The following is a 20,742-nucleotide window of genomic DNA, read 5'->3' on the forward strand; positions in this document are numbered from 1 at the left end:
AACTGATTCAGTTTGTCTTCTCCATGGTGTTTGTTGCTCTTTCTGGTTCTGAATAACATCCATTTCTCTCACTTTTCTTCCAGCTGTGTGTCTTGAAGTTTTAGGCAGATTGTCAGTTATTCCATGGATTTATGTTCCTCTATAATCTCCACTTTTCTTGGCGGGGGGGCCCATCTTACCCCATCTTCTTGTGATGGCTGTGGTACCAGCTGTCGGGGAATATTTGAATCAGGAAACTATCCCTTATTCGTATCTTCTCTCTGAAATTTAAATAACGAAGATGGAATGTCTTTTGTGTAGTCATGCACATTGTTTTACAGTACATTGATAACCGGTTTAAAGTCCCATGTTTAAAGATATTAGGAAATGTTAGGGAGATCGGCCAACATGTCAAAAAGTTGTTGCCCTTGGTAAATAATGCTAGGCCTTATCAACCTTAGTGGTTTTTATTGTACTAAAGTCCATTCTAATCGGTGTTGCAGTTCTATAATTGAACTTGGTGAACCTGCAGAAACACTGTTATAGGGGGACATGGCTATTAAGTCGAAGGCTGAGTCTCACTGTAATGAACAAATTTGCTCTCTGACAAGGTTTAATTTTTAAAAAGAACTGTTTTACATTTTCACCTGAGATAAATATATTTGCTCTGATAATAAAAGTTGCACTGGCCCAGCTGCCTCCTCGTAAACTCTCATTCAAAAAGTCAAAGTGTAGATCAACGAGAAGATGTAATTATGCTTATTTCAAACTACAAATGAGGAATTTGCAGCAGCCACATTTCATCAGTTCCACTAAGTCTTCCTCTAATGGTGGAGCACATTAACCCAGGTGGCCTGAACAACTGTAACTGTGTGTGGAGGGAGAGCAGCATTCACAGTAAATGGCTCTGAAGAGGCCCAAGACCAATAGTTCACACTGTGAAAAGCCACTGAAATATTTATGTGCTTCATTAATACATTATTGCTCCGCGCATCAGTGGCTATGGCATATGTAGCTCATCGCCCGAAGATATCAGCGCCTGTGTCTCTCAATTAGGTAACAAATGGTGACTTTGGACACATTAGCCCACAAGTGATCCACAACACAAGCACAGAGCCTCAGCATTGTTTCATCGCCGCCCGAGAGCCGCACTGTGGTTTTCTATTTATGGCCGTGGTGAAGACGGGGTTAACAGTTCATTTGGGCTTCAGCAGTGCAATCAGCTGTGATGATAAGGGAGGGAGGGTGTGTGTGGGGGGGATGTGCTGAAACTGGCACACAGCAGGGAAGGCTGTAATCAGTTTAGAGTTAGAGAAACTTCACAGAGCGGGCCGATGCCCCCGACAGACACAAGGAAATAAGGAAAATCAAACTGTTACTGTTGCACTTCAGGGAAACATGATTATTGCCTAGGAAACAAACACAACTTTAAATCCTACAGTAAAACAAATGATAGAACAGTTTTAGCGATGCCCTCGGGCTGTTGGTTTTTCTCGTGGAGATTCAGATGAGAACTCTCCTCCCTCTCATGTCTGCCCATTAAATATGAAGCTACAGCCAGCAGCTAGTTATCTTCACTTAGCACAAAGACTGGCTGAGTGGGGGGGAGCACCTTCCACACATTTGTCAACAACTATTGGAGGAAATGTTGTGCAGACATTGATGGTCCTCAGAAGATGAATGATATTGATTTCGGTGACACTCTGGCTTTTCCAGCACATGTGTGGCGGTTGCATAAAACGCCTCTGTGAATATTTAATGGGTAGTCATGAACTTTACTTCACGCATTCATGCTCCCCTCATGAATTTATCATCACTCTGATGATCCCTGCTTTAGCTCCACCATCTAACGTTTTTGGTTTTTGACACAAATATTTATCGGAGTGTCGTATTTGGTAACCGTTCACTTAGCGCAATCTTCAGGTGAAAAATTTACAGTATTCTTTTCTGGTTTATGTCCAAATCATAAACTGTTAATAAAGTTGGACGACTTCTCTCTACTTCCTCTCTTGGTTTTAAAATGAAGCCAATATATTTAGATTTTGGAGGCTGATCAAACATCAACGTGAACTGCCTTTAATGACAGAAACTATTTTTGGCAAAAATCTATCTGACTTTGTACTTTTTTGTTGGGTCCCGTCTGCTAACATGGAGGAGGTGGAGTTTTTTACCTTTACAGCAGCCAGGCACCAGGTGGCGATCTAGATGATTTGGCTTCACTTTTGTGCCATATATAATTCATCTTTATAGTCTGTGATCCAAATATGAGCAGAACTAATGTCTCCACTTCATTTGTGTTGTTAACGACCATTAGCATCCTAACATGTGTAAAGTTAACACAGCGACAAAGTCTAATCCAGAGTTCAACGTGTTTACATTCCCCACAGAGCATCCACTCGTTCACTGCAACTATCTGATTAAAGAAACATCAAATAATTTTGGGTTTCAGGGTGAATATATTTGTACTTAATGAAAAATCGGTACCACAACAATCTTTGTAGCTTTGTGCGGGAGAGGAGCTCACAAACACTTTCAGTGTCGGCTGCACTTTAATGAATAACCTGTTATTGCACAGGGATGCTTGGAGAGAGCGAGTGCATGAAAACAACAGAGAGAGCCGCAGTGAGAGAACCAGCGAGCGTCCCCCCCCTCGGTCTGGTCGGCCAGGCTGTCAGGCCTCATGTGGACTGTTTGTCACAATGCAATGTGACAGCAATGGAGACAGTGTGCTGGAGGCCATGTCCTTGATGATGAACTCATCCACTACAATCATAACTCCAACCCCCTCTGCCCCACCCCCTTCTGCCTCCAAGGGCATACATACATCCTGTGTGTGCACAAAATACTACAAACTCCCTATCAACATACACACACACACACACACACACACACACACACACACACACACACACACACACACACACACACACACACTAACACACACACGCAGACACCACATCCTCTAGGCCCTGCAGCACTGAGCGACCTACATCTGGTGTTGCAGAGTGCCGGGGTTAAGGTTGGCCCGGGCCAGCCAGTCCCTAGCAGACAGTGCACAGTGTTCCTGTAGCGTGGGACGTGTATGAATGGCGGAGTACACTTGCTATGTTCTTTCTGAAAAAAAGGAAGTAAAAAATAGCCCCAGCTTTGTTGGGTGCACATAATTACTCCCTGTCACATGAACTCACACGTGCAGAGCAGCATCAGAGCACTCATACGTGCACTTAGTCTTAAGAATAGACCCTTATAATCGCTGCTGCACATGAGGTTTGGTGACATCTTGTCCCCTGCTCATCCATCTGCATGCTCTATAAGTTAGTAATGAAGCCACTCAAGCCTCCATGCAGAGACAGTGGACTCTGCTGCTGAGGGGCGCTTGTTAGTCTGATTATATCTGGTTTTAGCTGCACTGCGACATGCAGGCAGGAATTAGGAAAACTTAATTTGATGAAAATATAGGAATGCAAAAACACGTAATGAGTAAAACTCCTGCATATTAAGTAAAAGTATAATCATGTTATCAACTAAATATGCTTGACACATGAGAAGTGAAGCTACTTGCTCTGCAGAGGATTTTCCACTGTGATTGACACATTGTTATATATGAGATTATTAGCTATTTCACAACCATAGCGCAAACAATGTGCTGTTTTTTATAATCTGGCCAGATTATTTTTTGTTGACTGAGACCACTACACTCACTTAATTCAGGCTGAAAATGGACATTCAGAAATTGTTGCTGTCACCCACCTCAATTTCTGCCGTCAGAAACGAGAGAAAAAAACACGTACTTTATTCATTTTCAAGGATGTGGAGTTTGTATGTTTTTTCATCAATAGAAGAAATGTCCTCACCCTGAAACTCAAAGTCATTTCATGGTCCATTCACCCGACACTGACGGTGTTGGTGAGCTCCTCTCCAGCACAAAGATAACAACTGAAATGATATTATGATAAAGATTATTTTAGTAGAAATATATTCACCCTGAAACCAAAAATAATCTCAAGCTCCATTGATGAGATGATTGCAGTGAACTAGTACTACACTATGAACATTGACATTGTGGCAGCTCCCAGAAGTGAGACCAAATCATCCTCATCACCCCCTAGTGGCTGGTTGCAGTATAAGTCAAAAACTCCACCTCCTCCATGTTAGCAGATGGGACCTGACTAAAAGGTCACAAGCCAAACTATAAAACAGAATGGAAGAATTGTCAGTTTCCAGGTAAATTACCTGAAAACTACACATGTATTGATGAAGTAAATGTACTTAACTATTAATTCCTAACGGTGGAAATACTGCCTCATGGAGAAAAGTAAGAAAAAGGTCACTTCTTATCAAAACATCAAGGTCTAAAGAACCAACACGAACATCTACATCATACAAACCTGTGCAGTGCCTCAGGGACACACTGATCTGAATCACACTGATTACACAACAACAACAACAAACACAACAACAAGAGGCTGGTTTGTGAGCGATGTTTGTCACAAACTCAACATCTCAGCTTTCTTTTTGTTCTTTCTTTTCATTTTGTGTGTTACAGGGAAACATTTTTTCCATTCTTCAGCCTTCTTTGTTTCAACGAGGCTGCAATTAGACTCCAGCTTGACGATAATCCCCCCCACCCCCCTGCAGAGCACCTCGCTGATCCACCGCTGAAAATCAACATCTCTGAATATATATGAAAGTCACACACCAGTGGCACAGACATACATTGATTTTCTTTGAATAAAACACAAAGAATTTGAGTAAATTCTTTCTGAGCTATAAACCCCAGGTTTGGTAAATGAACAAGCTGATCATGTCTGACACGAGTCGACAACTTTTCAAACAGAAGAGAAACAACAGACAAACAAACCAGCAGTGAGGGAATTTTTCCTCATTGCACGATCTCCACTGTCATTATAATAATTATCATCAATCAGCATCATCACTCCTGTGCAACCTGTGCTACACCCACACTGAGCTGCTACCTCTGCTGCTTCCCCTGCTCAACAAAGTGAGGCAACGACAATGAGCAGTTTCACTTGATATCAACTGAGCTCAGCAGTGAATGATCCAGTGACTCAGTGATTCAGGAGCTGAGAGAAGACCAGTGGCATTACATAGTCCTACATACATTTAGTGAGTAATAAGTAATTAATTACCCAGCTGCCTACATCCTAAAAAAAAAAAGATTACATAACTCCCCACCAGCTGGACAAGTACACACACACACACACACACACACACACACACACACACACACACACAGCTTTCAATCTACTCTCTACAAACACTCTCTCACTCTTTATCTCGTACTCTCTCTCTCAGGTGTCATGTTAACTGAGTGCACAAATATTTTAAATAATTGTACCCGTAGAGATTAGTCACTGACAATTACAAGATGACAGCTTGAGCATAGTTTCAGAAACGGTTCATAAATATCACAACAGTTCATAAATAGCATAATAAACATATATGAGACAGATGCTTCATATCTCATCAGACTGTACATGAAAAACATTTTTTTATGTTTATTCTGGTCATTAACTTTTAAAAAGTGTATAGGCATGTAAATATATTCTGTAAATGAATAGATACACATGTATATTTTGTTATATAACAATATAGCCTACACTTCTCTCCAGCCGTCCTCTAAATACAAGGAGCTTTCACTGGGTTTGCTTTTACTGTCTCTTAAGACCTTGAATTCTATTTTTTCGTATCCCAGGTGAGGGCAGAGGTGTCTCATTATTTGTCCTCCTGCTTCTTGAGCAATAACATTCTGGTTGTTGGTTAAAAACGGTGATTCTCAAAGTGTTTCTTTGGCGTCTCTCTCTTCTAGAGGCTGTGTAAGTGGGCAGTCAGTGGGGAGAAGCTCTCCCAGTGACTCACCTGACAGCCTCTCCTGTCACAGCCCACTCACAGCCAGAGAGAGTGGCCTTGTTGCCACTGCTTGTCTCATGTGAATGTGCAGATTGTGCAGTTGAAGAGCTCTTCATTTCAGTGCTGTAGCCTTCAGCTTCGTTTTCTTTTCCACTGGCAGAATAAGAAATACACCTCATCCAACAAGAAATAATCTGGGACTGTTGAGATTTATAGAAGGATTTAGAAAGGCACACAGAAGTTGAAACGACAACGCTGATTGTTTTCTGTTCAGGTATCCCTTCAAGTCCTGCTCATAGATTTTAGACACTGCAACACAAAATGAATACAATCAACAGCTATATAAACTGTTTGGCTTTGTTTCCTTTAAGATGAACTTCAAGTTAAATCTTCAGGAATAGGTTCTTTATAATTTTTATATTTATATTAGTAAATGTCAAACTTTTTTTACCCACTACATATTTTGACAACTAAAACCACTTGTGACATTATAGCTTAATTTCTTCATCCAAAGCATTAGATCATTTGTGTGAGAAATAATAATTTGATGATATACAATACCGATGAGAATATTTTACGTCTTGTATTGCTTTATTTTTGAATACTTATCATATATTTTGTACTTTTTTGGTACTCTTTGCAGCTCTGATCATATGGATTTAAGTTTATATCAATTTGACTTACTGGGGCACATTCACTTATGATCATCCTAAATATATACACACCCATTATGACATAATTAAGGAAAAGATGAATGATGAATCGACATTAATATGTGATAAAAAAAGAAGGGATATTTTTCTAATAGTTTCTACTTAATTTTTGCTGTTGATATTTGACTTCGCCACTGTGCATTATACTCTTATCCCTTGATCATATGACAAGCGCTCAGTTTTAACCTCCATGCTGGGAGCCACTGGCTTTGAGAGTTTGTTGTATAGCAATAGAAAGTATCTGGCATCACCTAGTGACAGAAATAGGAATAATATAAACTGGCAGCAGTATGGTATACAGCCGTGGCCAAACGTTTTGAGAATGACACAAATATACATTTTCACAAAGTCTGCTGCCTCAGTTTTTATAATGGCAATTTGCATATACTCAAGAACGTTATAAAGAGTGATCAGATGAATTGCAATAAATTGCAAAGTCCCTCTTTACAACGAAAATGAACTTAATCCCCAAAAAAACATTTCGACTGCATTTCAGCCCTGCCACAGAAGGACCAGCTGACATCATGTCGGTGATTCTCTTGTTAACACAGGGGAGAGTGTTGATGGGGACACGTCTGGAGATCACTCTGTCATGCTGATTTAGACAGAATAGCAGACTGGAAGCTTTAAAAGGAGGGTGATGCTTGAAATCATTGTTCTTCCTGTTAACCATGGTTACCTGCAAGGAAACACGTGCAGTCATCACTGCTTTGCACAAAAAGTGCTACAGAGGCCAGGATATTGCTGCGAGTAAGATTGCACCTGAATTTACCATTTATCGGATCATCAAGAACTTCAAGGAGCGGTAAAGTCCTTTTTTTCTCTTGTTACCGATTGTTTAGGGCATCTGGAAAAAAGCTTGTCTGGAGAAGAAAAGGTCAGCGCTACCATCAGTCCTGTGTCGTGCCAACAGTGAAGCATCCTGAGACCATTCATGTGTGGGGTTGCTTCTCAGCCAAGGGAGTGGGCTCACTAACAATTTTGCCAAAGAACACAGCCATGAATAAAGAATGGTACCAAAACGTCCTCCAAGAGCCACTTCTCCCAACCGTCCAAGAACAGTTTGGTGAGGAACAAGGCCTTTTACAGCATGAAGGAGCACCTTGCCATCAAGCGAAAGTGATAACTAAGTGGCTCGGGGAACAAAACATCAAAACTTGGCTAGGAAACTCCCCAGACCTTAATCCCATTGAGAATTTGTGGTCAATCTTCAAGAGGCAGGTGGACAAACAAAGACCCACAAATTCTGACAAAGTCCAAGCATTGATTATGCAAGAATGAGCTACCATCAGTCAGGATGTTGCCCAGAAGGTAATTGACAGCATACCAGGATGAATTGCAGAGGTCTTGAAAAAGAAGGGTCAACACTGCAAATATTGACTAAACTTGCATAAACTTAATGTTATTGTCAATAAAATCCTTTGACACTTGTAATTATACTTCAGTATACCATAGTAACATCTGATGAAAAGATCTGAAAACACTGAAGCAACACACTTTGTGAAAACCAAAACTTGTGTCATTCTCAAAACTTTTGGGCACGGCTGTACATAAAAAATATTTACAACACCAACTTCATCAGGAATTTATTAAACAATCCTACTTTGGTCTGACCACATTTTATTGACAAAAAAAACATTTTTGTACATTTTAATTTAGTGCTAAGCGAACATGAAGTCAGAAATTACAGCATGTACCACTGGCAAAGTTACACAACACACATGGATCCTGAACACAGTGCAAAAACAAAGTACTTGAGGACCCCAGCTTAATAAATGACGAGTGCACAATTAAAAAAATTGCTAATTTTACACTTTCGATAAATGCATCAGAATAAAACTGACAAAATAAAGTGAAATGGCATCAACCAACACATGGAAGCTGTCTGTAGTTTAATTCGTCAGCTGACTGATAGTAACACTCACACTGGACAAGATTATTTAGAGCATATAAAAAAGGATGACACGGGTCATTTAGTGTTTCCATGATGTGATTTTCACCACAACTGTGACCGTCTCCACATTCCTGATCGCGTCTGTACACGTCTATTCTATAGACAGATACACACGTACAGCATCGACACGCACTCAAACACACACATTCTTTATTCCAAGGGATCGTGAGGCACTACGTACGTTTGTATATCCAGCAAGCCAAGTTTTTCCAGCAGTCTGAGTTCAGTGTACCTGCATGACAACGTGTTAAGTCTAGGTGTAGTAGATGATCTCTGGTATCTGCCCGTCCTCCACCGACGTACCGTTGTTATTTCCAGGTGAGCTAAAAAACAAAAACGTCGTCTTTGTCCCTGTTGCTAATTCCTGGGTGACCTTCTTCAACCCCTTTGTGCCATAATGTGAGTCTGAGCCCTGAGGAGAGGAATTAAAAAAAAAACAGGCCCTGGGTTAATCCTATTTATGGTCATGTTTATTTGTCCCATTTTTGTCGACAGTTTTGAAATGGAGCAACTTCAGACTGACCTTTAAGGTGGCACATGCAGTGTAGCTGACATTGGGAAGGATTTCCACCGGTTCTTTGAACATCACTCGGAATGTGCTCGCTGTGCCGTCACAGCTGAAGCCCGTGTCGTTCTGGCCCAGTGTGATGCGTTTGTCGCTCTCAATGATCTGAAGAACAACATTAAGTCTTTACGGGATGGAAGACAAGACATTAAGGAAGAAAATATACCGCAAACTATTCACTGTGTATTCCACTATGTTTTTTAAACAAATAACACCCACTAAAGCTGTAAAATCAGGTATTATATATTATAAATTACATATATTTAGGAAGGCCTATTTAGGAAGGCCTATTTAAAAGCCTTTTAATACCTGATGCTAAACTGCTATAGTAGGTGCAGCTGAACCTATGAGGTCTCGCCGTCTGTGTGGACAGTAACAACTTCATGGGAAATAGACATCTGTGCTGCACACAGCGATACAGTCCAGCAACAAAGAAAACACCACGTAAGAGATCTCTCATGTTACTATGAGAAATGTAAAAAAGATTTGGTTCCTTATGTTTGGCCGGACAAAGTTGAGTTTGACGTTGCACCACAGTCTGGATAATGATTGGGAAGCACTGACTTATTCAATCCTCACCATAAACACATGGATGATATTAGCTATGCAAGTTTTTAATTCATCATTGAGATGTTTTCAGTTACCTGTATGTTGACCTGGTAGTCAGTGGGTCCATGTATTGAACCATACAAGCCAAAACCCACTATGGATATTCTTCTGTTAACGTTGAATCTTTAGAGAGAGACAGACAAGAGAGAGGAAATTAGGAAACACATTCAATTTACTCGGATTGATAGCTGCCCAAGGATGTTTATGTCATATCACCTGATTCTGTCGCTGGTACCGCTGTACCCCCATCGACTCTCGACCTGCTGGAATCTATTAATGCTGCACTCCTCCCCCCTGAGGCAGCAGCGAGGCCGGTCAATGTAGTCGACCCGTGGTTTGGGGTTTACTGTAAAGTGTAAAAACAGATTTACCACCTCCCGATCGAACAATATTCCAGACTGGGCAGGCCCTGTTGCACAAGAAAGAATATCAAACTGGTTTCTGTGGTTTGAGTTGTATGGACACAAAAGGAACATGACGAATATGTTTGATAATGGCTACAATGGTCTGTGCAGTGTTTAAAAAAACAACAACATGGCAGTATAAGAAACGCACACAGTGGGGTCTTAAAGTCTGAGACCACTGGTTTATTTTTGGCTTACCTGCAGCAAACTCCTCAACAGTCATGAGCGGGAAGCGGATGAGAGGGAGGGCTTTCCCCAGAACCTTCTGTTTGTTCTCCGAGGTCGGGGGAAGCTGCTGCCTGTAGCACTCAGCCTCGGCCCAGCGTACCACCGCCCCAAACAGACGGTTCTCCCTGATGCTCAGAGTGTCTCTTTCTAGCACCGCACATAAGGTGTCTACACACACACAAACACACAGGATATTCATCGTCTCACATCCGCATCAGGCTGCAGAAAAGGAAACATCAGGTGAGTGAGACTCACGTACCGAGGTCAATGTCTGTGAAGCCCTCAGCGTTTATTGCATCTGCAGTGCTTTTGTCTATGGTGTCCAGGCAGAGACTGGCAAGTTGGGGCTCATCAAATAACCTTGCCTGTGACGAGAGAACACAAAAGAAGCCACATTCACTAAAGCTGTTTCAACTCATTAAAGGTTTTGGTCCGGACATTTTCTCGTATTCCATAAATCTCTAAAGCTCTTAAATCGTGTTGTCATCTTGTTAAGTTGCCGTCTTCATCAGCATTTTCTACATGTGTGACATCTACTAATCATCCTCAGAGGCTTGTATTCTTTCTTTATCTTTGCCTCTACTGTGTGTTAAAAATGTCATCAACATGCGCACTGGCTTATTCTCAAATGGGCTCACTCTGACATTTTCTGGACATTTCACTCAGGGGCTGGCAGGAAAGGTTCCAGAAAACATCCAGGGCAACTGACTCAGGCTTTTGCATTCTTAAGGCCGGCGCATGCTTCTGCGTTTTCACAGGCCTGGAAGTGCAAGAGCACAATTTTTCTGACTAGACGGCAAAGCTCCGCAAGCCTCACGTAGCCGGCAAGGCTGTGATTGGTCTGCTTACTACATCCTTTCCGATCGCATTTCCGGTTTCATGCCCGGAACCGGCGGAAACCACGGAAGATTTAGCAGAGCGAATATGGACCAAATAGAAGAGCACTTGGCAGAAAAGATCCGAAACCATGACCACTAGTATAACCCGTCACTGACTGGCGGCTCGGTGCGCCAGAAAAAGGCTCTGAGAAGCCGCCGTGGCGATGTAAATAAACGACTTCGAAAAAAACATTACTCCGCCTAGTGTTCTGGCGGGGAATTGCTTTGCAACATGCGCAACGCTTGTAAAACCATGAATGACAACGAGTCCTGCGTCACAACTGCGTGAAAAGCCGCAGTCGCCGTTGCAGAAGCATGCGCCGGCCTTTACATAAAGCCACTGTGGAACCTTTCAGGAAAACGTGCAGACTTCAGCACATGTCTGAAAGCAGCTTAAATATCCATTAATCAAATCTGGTCATTTACTTTATACTGTGTGTACCAAAGGAGAACTACTGGGAATTTCGTTAAAGTCACATTTGCTGTTTAATGCCAATGTGAAGTCTGTAGATGGGACAAGAACCTGAGTGAGGAGCATGAACGCGTTGTCGGCTCTGAGGTGCTTGGTGAGGAACTCCACGCAGTGACCCTCCAGCGCTGGAACCGCGTACTTCTTAGCCGTATACAGAGTCGTCATCACCGTCTCTGGGCCGATGTGGACCTCGTCAGAATACAGGAACCTGTGAAGAGGAAACAGATGTTTGTTTTTGTACCCGCAGTATTAAATCAGAAGTCTTAGGCCACCACTTTTGAGGCTGACAGAGGATTTAACGGGAAATTGATCGAACATATGGTGTCAAAATACAGCTGATCTGTAATGAATAGAAGGTGCCACCTCGGAAAGGTGTTACTATTGCATTCTTATCTTGGGATTGGTTTGTTTGTTCATTTGTCAGCAAGATTACAAAAAAACTACTGGACAGGTTTTGAAGGAACTAGGTCAAAGGAGGCGGTGAGGGTCAGGGAAGAGGCCTAGACATTTTGGTGAAGATTCAGGGTTTTTCTACACTTTCTTTAACATTGTGATTTATTGTTTAGCTTTTCTTTTGCATATTGATGGATCTTGCCACTAAAAAATGGAAAAAAAAAAATCAGGTGTGTGCCAATAGCTGCAGCCTGATTCAATTTTAGGGGAATGTTGGGCCTTGGTGAAGTTATGCAGCTTCAAATCTCTTTTGGCCCACACTCTGCACATCCTTCACATGGCCTGCGTACCATGTGGAATGATGACATTTGGTTGGTTCAATGCATTTTGCCAGATCTGGGCCACAAGCAAGTCATAGCATGACCACATGTCGACCAAAGGATGTTAATGTATTTTGTACTATTTGGGCCATAGTCACTATTAACTACCTGAGCCACTTTAGGTTCACATCCAGATTGCACCTCGTCGTGAAGACCCCATGTTTGTTTTGGAATGTTTGGGCCAATTCTGCTATTGAACAAGGGGGGCACTTTAGGCCCACATCCATTTAGTTCAAGCCACAATATTACCTGATGTGCCGCCTCATTGCCTGAAGTGGCCAACATCCGTATGCTACATTGGATTCCTCTTTAAGAGTGCAAATTCCACTGTAACACATGCTCAGTCATTTTGCACCAAAGCTACCTTCACACTGTGTGTCTCTAGTTGTGTGATGGTTATTATATCACAGTGACCCAGTGTTAAGATAGTGATGGAGCTCAGGTTTGTTTATCCCCAGTGTTCAGTACAATGACTATTCCCTCTGGATTAATAAAGTATCCATCTATCTATCTATCTATCTACATCCCAACCTCCTTCACCTGTGACTGGAGCTTCAGGTGTGTTAATCCCCAGTGTTCAGAACAATGACTATTCCCTCGGGGTTAATAAAGTATCCATCCATCCATTCATCCATCCATCCATCCATCTATCAATCCATCTATCCATCTATATCCCACCCTCCTTAGAATGTGACTGGAGCTTCAGGTTTGTTTATCCCCAGTGTTCAGAACAATGACTATTCCCTCGGGATTAATAAAGTATCCATCTATCTATCTATCTACATCCAACCCTCCTTAGAATGCGGCTGGAGCTTCAGGTTTGTTAATCCCCAGTGTTCAGAAAATTCAGGTTTGTTTATCTCCAGTGTTCAGAACAATGACTATTCCCTCTGGATTAATAAAGTATCCATCTATTTATCTATCTATCTATCTATCTACATCCCACTCTCCTTCACATGTGACTGGAGCTTCAGGTTTGTTTATCCCTAGTGTTCAGAACAATGACTATTCCCTCGGGATTAATAAAGTATCCATCTATCTATCTATCTACATCCCACCCTCCTTCAAATGTGACTGGAGCTTCAGGTGTGTTTATCCCCAGTGTTCAGAACATTCAGGTTTGTTTATCCCCAGTGTTCAGAGCAACGACTACATCCCACCCTCCTTCACATGTGCCTGAACCTCCAGGTGCACGTCCCCCTCAGCTACCACCTGTCCCACCTGAGCAGGGCGAGGAAGGCTGCCGGCTCCACGTCAGGCAGCTCGATCTCCGCCGAGGTGGTGGCCATGCCTCCGTTGAACATGGCATCGAACACGGCGCTGCCGGCGGCCAGCACGAACCTGTGGGCCGGGATCCTCTGGGCCTGCCTGCCCTTGCCCACGATGAACCTGACGTCGCTGAGCAGCTCGTTGTTGAACAGGAAGGCGAAGCGTTCCTTCAGGGAGCTCTTGGTGGCCTGCCAGTTGTACACGGGCTCCCGGTGCAGGCCGAGCCCCGGCGGCGGGGAGCCGGGCGCAGCGGGACCGGGACCCGGCAGGTTGGAGCTGCCCGAGTTGGAGGCTCCCTCCTGCCCGTCGTGGTTAGACGCCAAGCCGCTGCTCCCACTCCCGGTCGCCATGGCAGCTCCCTCGGGTTGGTTCGGGTCTCGACTCTCCCTCCACGATGCTCAGCAGGTGGTGCACCAGCAAACACCGGCAGGAGCGTGCGCGTTGTGATTTATTTACGTCGCATCCATTCCTGCGGACGCCATCATTCCTGCAGCTCCCTGCTAGCTCCGTATCTCCGGAAGTGACGCCACGCACGCTTCCGCCAAAACAGTTTTTTCCACTCCCTCCATTAATCTTTATTGCTGAATTAGAAATTGACCAAACAAACAAGCTGACAAATAAAAAAGAAATAAAAGATACGAGTCTGATCGCTGTGAGCTAAGTACTGCCTTGCTGAACTTGTGTTTATTTTCCTTTATTTATTTTCTTTTATTTATTTTCTTAATATTTTTATTTTTTATTTTTTTTGTTGATCGTATGTATCTATTTATTTATTAATTCATTTATTTGTTTAGTATTACTATTATATTGTTATTATTGTTACTATTATGATGATTTATGTCATCTATTCTTTTATTAATGTATTTACTTGCTTATTTATTTATCCTTTCTCTCTCTTCCTCTATCAACCCATCTATTTTTGTTTTTGTTTTGTTTTGTTTTCTTTATTTTTCAACTATATGTGCTCATCTGTTGGGGCTAGGTGCCGGAGGGAGGGTGGTGGGGGGTTGGTATCTGTTCTGTGATATGTTGAAATTACATCTGTAATTGTTATTGATGGAACAGTGTTGTTTGTTTGTTAATTATGTAAAAAATTCAATAAACAGATTGATAAAAAAAAAAAGATAAAAGATACGGAAAATAAGTGACCTTTCAATTCAATCCATAATTTATTTTATTGTGTTTATTTTCATTTGAGCTTTGTGTGACCTGCCAATTTCCAACGAACACACAGTAAAGTACGGATTGCATTCACTTGAGAAAAAAAAACAACTCTGTTTTTGTAACTTTTTTCCCCCGGTTTTTCCGAGATAAAAGTTTGAAGGAAATTCAAAACCCCAAAAAGTAATTGTATTCTGGAGTACTTTGAAATGGGCGTGGCAAAATGGCTCAACAGCGCCATCCAAGGAAAAGCGCCTCAGTTAGCTTTCATCGATCTTCACAAAAATTGTAACCCAGGTGTATCATGACTAGACAAAAAAAAGTCTAGAGGGGCAAAGGGAAAATAGCTCAAATGAGCTGTATATATATAAAATAACACTTCAAAGGATTCATTAAGCAAATCATTCTTTGCTTAATGACAGTTTGTGTTACTGTCACAGTGTCAGTGATGTTAGATTCCTCTGATGTCTTAGATGCAAAGATGAAAGATTTATTCGATCTGAAGAGAGAAATTTGTGTTTTTGACCTGAACAGATCTATTAGTCTAGTAAAGTGAAAGCGATAGCACCACCACCTAAAGGAGGTAAGCCTAGTTTTTAATCTAAATTCGATTCAGAAGTTTTTCACTATGGGGTCTAACTTGATGGGGTGGACAGTAATGCGTGATTAGTGAGCGTGGTTCAGCGGTGCATGACAGACCGCAACAGGCTTCAAAATGTATGTGCTCGGGACCGTCAGTGTTACAACTTAGCCCTTGTTGATGATGAATATGTTTCGTGTTTCAAATTGTCTACATAACCTTGTAAATTGCACATTATTAATTTTGTTAATTTTAAAAAGAGTTGTTATTTTTCAGTTGACACCTAGATGTCACTCCCTGTGTGTGTCTGTATGTGTCTACTCTTTTACCTTGTCAGTACCAGTAAACCTAACGGTGACCAAAGCCTGGTCCTGAACAGGGGCTTGATATCAGAGATCCTGGTTATCGTTATTTGTTAGATATAATAGTGGTGAGGGTTATATATGAATTGGTTATTGTTAAGTCTGGGACAAGGTTTTGGTTAGGATGTCCAAAATAAATGGAAGACAATGCAATGTCCTAATAAGGATGATATGTTTATGTGTGTGTGAGAGAGAGAGTAGAGTGTAGGTAGGAGACAGAGAAGTGGTGAGGGACAGAGAGAGAAAGAGAGAGGGAGAGCATTGTAGTGTAGAGTAGAGGCAGAGTGGTGGTTCAGAACATATTCCATCACTCTGCAGCTAAACATGCTGTGGACCTTTTGTATATTTACACCATCCGAGCTTCTTGAAACATAACTTAACACCAACCTTTTTTTCTGTAAATAACTTTTTTTAATCAATTTTAAGTTCTCGGATAATACAAATCTCTGAAAGCTGTTCGGCCATGAGTGCGTCTGCAGGGACGGGGGTGTTCCTCCTCTCCTTGATGTCCATCCCCACCTGCTTTTTGTTCAACTACTTCATTTACAGCAACAGGTGAGTGACAGCAGACCTGCTTCTTTATTAAAGTCTATCATGTGAAAACCATTTGTCAGATATTGAGGAATATTCTTAAACTATCTTTTTTATTGACTTTGCATTTAGTGCTGATGCTTTCTTCTTCGCTGGGTGTACCACAGTCCTCATCCTGGCAATGCCAGCTTATTCTATGATCATGAAGAAAGCTCCCAAAGATCCTCTTTTCTATGGTATGAATTACCATGTGCATGTTTCTTGTTGTATTTTTAATTTGTACAGAGGAACATTACTTCTATACCAAGTCATGGGATAGAAATCATGAATTTCTATTGGACTTTTGAATCAATAGCTGCATATCTATGGTGTTTAGAAGTTTTTTTGTGGTGTGAGCTGTTTTAAATCGTGAGCTATTGAAGTAATACACATTTTGTTTGCATGGTGTCCATGTCTGATATAAATTTGCACCTCAGTCAGCAACTGTGTTTACTCTAAATTGTCCCACAATCAAAGTGAATGAAAGTGCATGCATTTGTCTGTGCAGTGTACGCTGTGTATGCATTCCTCAGTGTGGTGAACCTGATCATTGGGCTGGAGAACGACAACATCATTGATGGATTTGTGACGTTTTACCTCAAACAGGCAAGTCGTTGTGCCACGTGTGTGTGTGTGTGTGTGTGTCCTTTTTGTGTGATTGTCTCTCCACACATTCTCAATGTTAAATCTGCCCCGTGTTTCAGGCAGATCCACATATTAACACAGCTCATGGGCACATGATCTCCTATTGGGACGGCTGTGTGCACTATCCCATATATCTTCTCATGATTGCTGCCATTGCTTGGGGGTGAGTGTGCTGCATTGCTCATAGGGATGTTTACCACAGCTGCATTACTAAATACGGGAAAATGTACTCCAGATTTCCCCTATACTATACTGATGCACTGATATTTGTATACCTAAAATAAAGCGTACAGAATCTATTACTTAATCCAACTGTCTTTGAGTCTTTGGAGGTATAGTGTGTTCATCTGGTTTTCACAACGTGTTGCGTGGTTTGCACAGGGACAGCTACCGAGACTTCGGACTCTACTGGGTGGGATCTTTTCTCATGCGTGCCGTAGTTTACATTCTTGGGAATGCTGTGGGTAAGTAGACTAGAAATAATGGGATGCTTTACATGCCTCCTGTATGGTAACCCATGCAGCTCCTTGCACACCCACACTGAGAATACTACGATGGTCCAAGCTTTTCCTCTTTTGTGGATTAGAAGTGAAACAGATGCATATTCCACTGTAGACATTACATTTAGTAGTTTATAATCTGTGTTTTCCCACAATGACACATAACCTGCATATGTCCTTTCCCAGGGAAATACGAGACCCATGTTGGTCCTCTCTTCCTTCTCCACATGTTGTACATCTCAGTGTCCGTCTGGGCCTGTTTGCGTGTCCTCAGCCAGCCCTCCATCCACGACGTTCAGACGACAGTAAGTCATGATTCGAACTCACAGTTTTTATCAGTCCCCTAAATTTTTTGTTTTTATTTTCATCAAGATGAATTACGTTTGAGATATCAAGTATAAAATCGCATCTTGCAATGTTAAAGAAAGAGGCAAATAATTCCTGGAACGGCCCCCTGATTTGAATCCACAACAAAATTGAATTATTATTGTTCTGTGGGTCATGACCCGACAACATTTTATGGAAATTGCTTTTGTAGATTTTGAATAATCCTGCTAAGAACAAAACCTGCAAGTTCCTCTCCAGGCGTAATGATTTTGTCCTATGTTCAGCCAGACTGAATGTGACAGAGAGCTTTCTGCTTTCTTTCATACAGAACATACAGGAGGCTCAAAGAAAAAGTTTACTCCGCAGACCTCTGGATTTACTCTTCATTATCTACCTCATCCCTGCCTGGGCTTTCTGCGTCTTCAGAGGCCTGGTGAGAAAACACCAGCATGATCAACTGCCCACTTCACAAAACATATAGACTTGCCTCTAAACTTCAGAATATCTGTATTCTAGGTCGCTCTGGACTGTTCCAGCAAATGTTGTCGAGACTACACTCAACTGTATGAACCTTACTTGAAAGACCCTTCAGCTTATCCTAAAATCCAGGTAACTCAGTGACACTAAGGTGGCCAAATAATTCATTCTGAAAACACAAATCTTTGAAACTGTGAACCCTATCCGTGTTTATCAGATGCTGGTGAGCTTGCTGTACTCTGGTCCGTACTACATCCTTGCTCTCTATGGGCTGTTGGTCCCAGGATGTGAGTGGATGCCAGATCTGACTCTCGTCCACTCCGGAGCAGTGGCACAGGTACAGTGTAGTAGTCTGAATCAGCACTATATTATCTATTTAAATCTAAAGATTGAAACTGAAGCGTGGTGAGAGCAGCACGATGTGTTGATCTCATCTCAACAACACAGAGCAGCTATTGTGTTTGAGCTGCAGGCTGACGCGTCACTCACCGGGGGGATCAGGGCAGAAGATGACTCCAGGCCAGGAGGAAGGGCGGTATTCACTTAAATGTCAGCTGTTCCACTCGGCTATAAATAGGAAGGCTGGTGCTCCGACAGCCGTGGTTGCAATGAGACAAGTAATGTGTCTCTTTTCTGAGATTTAAAAAAAGAAATCACAGATTTTAATTAAAAATGATTTGAGGATGATTGCCATACCAGAATCTGTCCGGACCATTAAAAGTGCAAAAATAGTAACTGTAAAGCTTTTTGTCATTTTCCAATTTTCCTCTCTCTGGTTTTCTTTACTTCACAGGCTCAGTTCTGTCATATTGGAGCGTCTCTCCACACACGGACACCGTTCTCCTACAGAGTGCCTGCTGACAGCCAGATGTTATTTTTGCTGATCAATGTCCTGTATGCTGTGGTGCCTCAGGCTCTGTGCTACCGCTGCTGCACCAGGCCGGACTTCTTTCTCAGGCCAACGCCAGAGAAGAAGAAGAAGAGGTGTCAGTGATGGCGAGAGAGTGCCAGGGATGTCAAGGATTTCTAAATAAAAGACTTGCAAGAACTTGCATAGTGCTGCTCTTTTTTTTGCAGTTATTAGCAGTTGCTATTTTTGGACAGGGAGCCGCGACCTGTGGGCTCAATGAGTGGGCAGTATTGGAAACATGACAAATACTCAGGTCTCGGAACAGTGTCCGTCATCTGAATGTCAGGTTAAAGAAAAGAGATCTGTCGATAGGATTCCAATTACTTGATGATACTTATAATTTTGTGTTTTGGTTTGAAAAACTGCTGTGGTGTTTACAGAGAGTGTCTGTGCAGCGCCTTTCAGGCAGCGGCTTGACAAATAAACACATAATTCAAATGTCTGTGTGTTTCACAGTTACTGTTGTTGAGATATCTATGTTTTGTTCTTTATCTTGTGATTATGTTTTACTCATAACCTATGAATAATATCAGATAAAGCTTATGCTCGGTTGTTTGTTTCATAGAATAATGTCTATCTTTTTGACTCAGATGCAGGGTCAGACACAGAGCGCAACCATCTGAGTGTCAATCTGACTGCAAAATACAACTTGGAGAAAAGTGTGAGAAGGAAATTCATCTTGAGATTTGAGATAATGAAAGCAAGGATTCTCAGGAAGGAGAGAGGACGTGCCAGAATTCACACAATGAAATGCTTCATGGAGCGTGGTGAGAAAAAGATAATTAATAACAGGGAGGTGTTTCATGAAGCGTGAGAGAGAGAGCGATGTGGAATCTTCCTCTAAGTCTAATCTGCTGTGTCTCTCCACTGTGAGAGACTCCCGGTTTGATAAGGGCACAGTGGTGGGACACCTGGTGGAGTGGACTTTCTCTCACAGTGATATGCTTGCAAAAAACTGCACTTTGAGGAAACAGTATACATCTGGCCAATTGCTGATTTCCCCAAAAGAAAAGAACCGCCTCTATGTGACACCCGGTGTCTGGATAAATACTGTGGACTTAGAATAAGGGGGGGCTTCTTCTCGACATGATCCAGTGAACCTGGTGACGTGTCCCGCAGAATCCCAGAGACTCTCTGTAAGTATTGCTCTTATACAATAAACGTATTACTGTGAAACTTTTGAACATTGAACTTGCCTAAATTATTAACCTTTCCCACTTGAACCTCGAATCAACGAACACGTTGTCTGGTCCGAATGGGACCGGGCTCGACACTGTACACAATGGATTATTTGATTAACATATAATCAATAATCAGTTTTATTTTTGTCATACATTTCATACAGAGTTAGAATGTTCTTCACAGCAAAACAAGCCATTTAAATAAATCAGTGTCATATTAAAAATTGCTTAAACTTTAGATTTAGAGATACTATTCAAACTATATGTGATCTATTTTTGTTTTTTAATTTTAATTTCATGGGGTATGATAACCT

The 20,742-nt window shown here is 41.8% G+C and overlaps 2 protein-coding genes across 3 annotated transcripts; one reads left to right on the plus strand and one right to left on the minus strand.

Moving 5' to 3' along the window:
* Positions 1 to 8,163: 8,163 nt before the first annotated feature.
* On the minus strand, positions 8,164 to 14,218 carry LOC132998376 (BTB/POZ domain-containing protein 1-like). Of its 2 annotated transcripts, none has more exons than XM_061067987.1 (8): positions 13,668 to 14,218; positions 11,725 to 11,881; positions 10,583 to 10,688; positions 10,294 to 10,491; positions 9,908 to 10,037; positions 9,727 to 9,814; positions 9,041 to 9,187; positions 8,164 to 8,929 (listed from the first exon to the last, which is right to left on the minus strand). In XM_061067987.1, the coding sequence occupies exons 1-8, from the start codon at positions 14,063 to 14,065 to the stop codon at positions 8,771 to 8,773; spliced, it is 1,383 nt and encodes a 460-aa protein (XP_060923970.1). In that variant the 5' UTR covers positions 14,066 to 14,218; the 3' UTR covers positions 8,164 to 8,770. The 2 variants fall into 2 exon arrangements, with proteins under 2 accessions (XP_060923970.1, XP_060923969.1); XM_061067986.1 differs by having other exon boundaries at positions 9,908 to 10,100.
* Positions 14,219 to 16,281: 2,063 nt separating this feature from the next.
* LOC132998862 (transmembrane 6 superfamily member 1-like) lies at positions 16,282 to 19,331 on the plus strand. Its single transcript, XM_061068608.1, has 10 exons — positions 16,282 to 16,373; positions 16,482 to 16,585; positions 16,897 to 16,994; positions 17,093 to 17,196; positions 17,415 to 17,497; positions 17,720 to 17,838; positions 18,189 to 18,293; positions 18,377 to 18,469; positions 18,555 to 18,674; positions 19,131 to 19,331. The coding sequence occupies exons 1-10, from the start codon at positions 16,282 to 16,284 to the stop codon at positions 19,329 to 19,331; spliced, it is 1,119 nt and encodes a 372-aa protein (XP_060924591.1).
* The last annotated feature ends 1,411 nt before the right edge of the window (positions 19,332 to 20,742 follow it).

The sequence above is a fragment of the Limanda limanda genome, chromosome 3 (genome assembly GCF_963576545.1).
Source record: "Limanda limanda chromosome 3, fLimLim1.1, whole genome shotgun sequence".
In the NCBI taxonomy this organism is placed as follows: domain Eukaryota; kingdom Metazoa; phylum Chordata; class Actinopteri; order Pleuronectiformes; family Pleuronectidae; genus Limanda; species Limanda limanda.

What these genes read in the sequence shown, in the direction of transcription:
- LOC132998376 (XM_061067986.1), bottom strand. Translation starts at nt 14,065, where the DNA reads ATGGCGACCGGGAGTGGGAGCAGCGGCTTGGCGTCTAACCACGACGGG. An exon ending in TGTTGAGGAGTTTGCTGCAG is followed by an intron (nt 10,101 to 10,293) that starts GTAAGCCAAAAA and finishes CTTGTGCAACAG; the next exon opens with GGCCTGCCCAGTCTGGAATA. An exon ending in CTGCATGTGCCACCTTAAAG is followed by an intron (nt 8,930 to 9,040) that starts GTCAGTCTGAAG and finishes TCCTCTCCTCAG; the next exon opens with GGCTCAGACTCACATTATGG.
- LOC132998862 (XM_061068608.1), top strand. Translation starts at nt 16,282, where the DNA reads ATGAGTGCGTCTGCAGGGACGGGGGTGTTCCTCCTCTCCTTGATGTCC. An exon ending in CAAAGATCCTCTTTTCTATG is followed by an intron (nt 16,586 to 16,896) that starts GTATGAATTACC and finishes TTGTCTGTGCAG; the next exon opens with TGTACGCTGTGTATGCATTC. An exon ending in TGACGTTTTACCTCAAACAG is followed by an intron (nt 16,995 to 17,092) that starts GCAAGTCGTTGT and finishes CCCGTGTTTCAG; the next exon opens with GCAGATCCACATATTAACAC.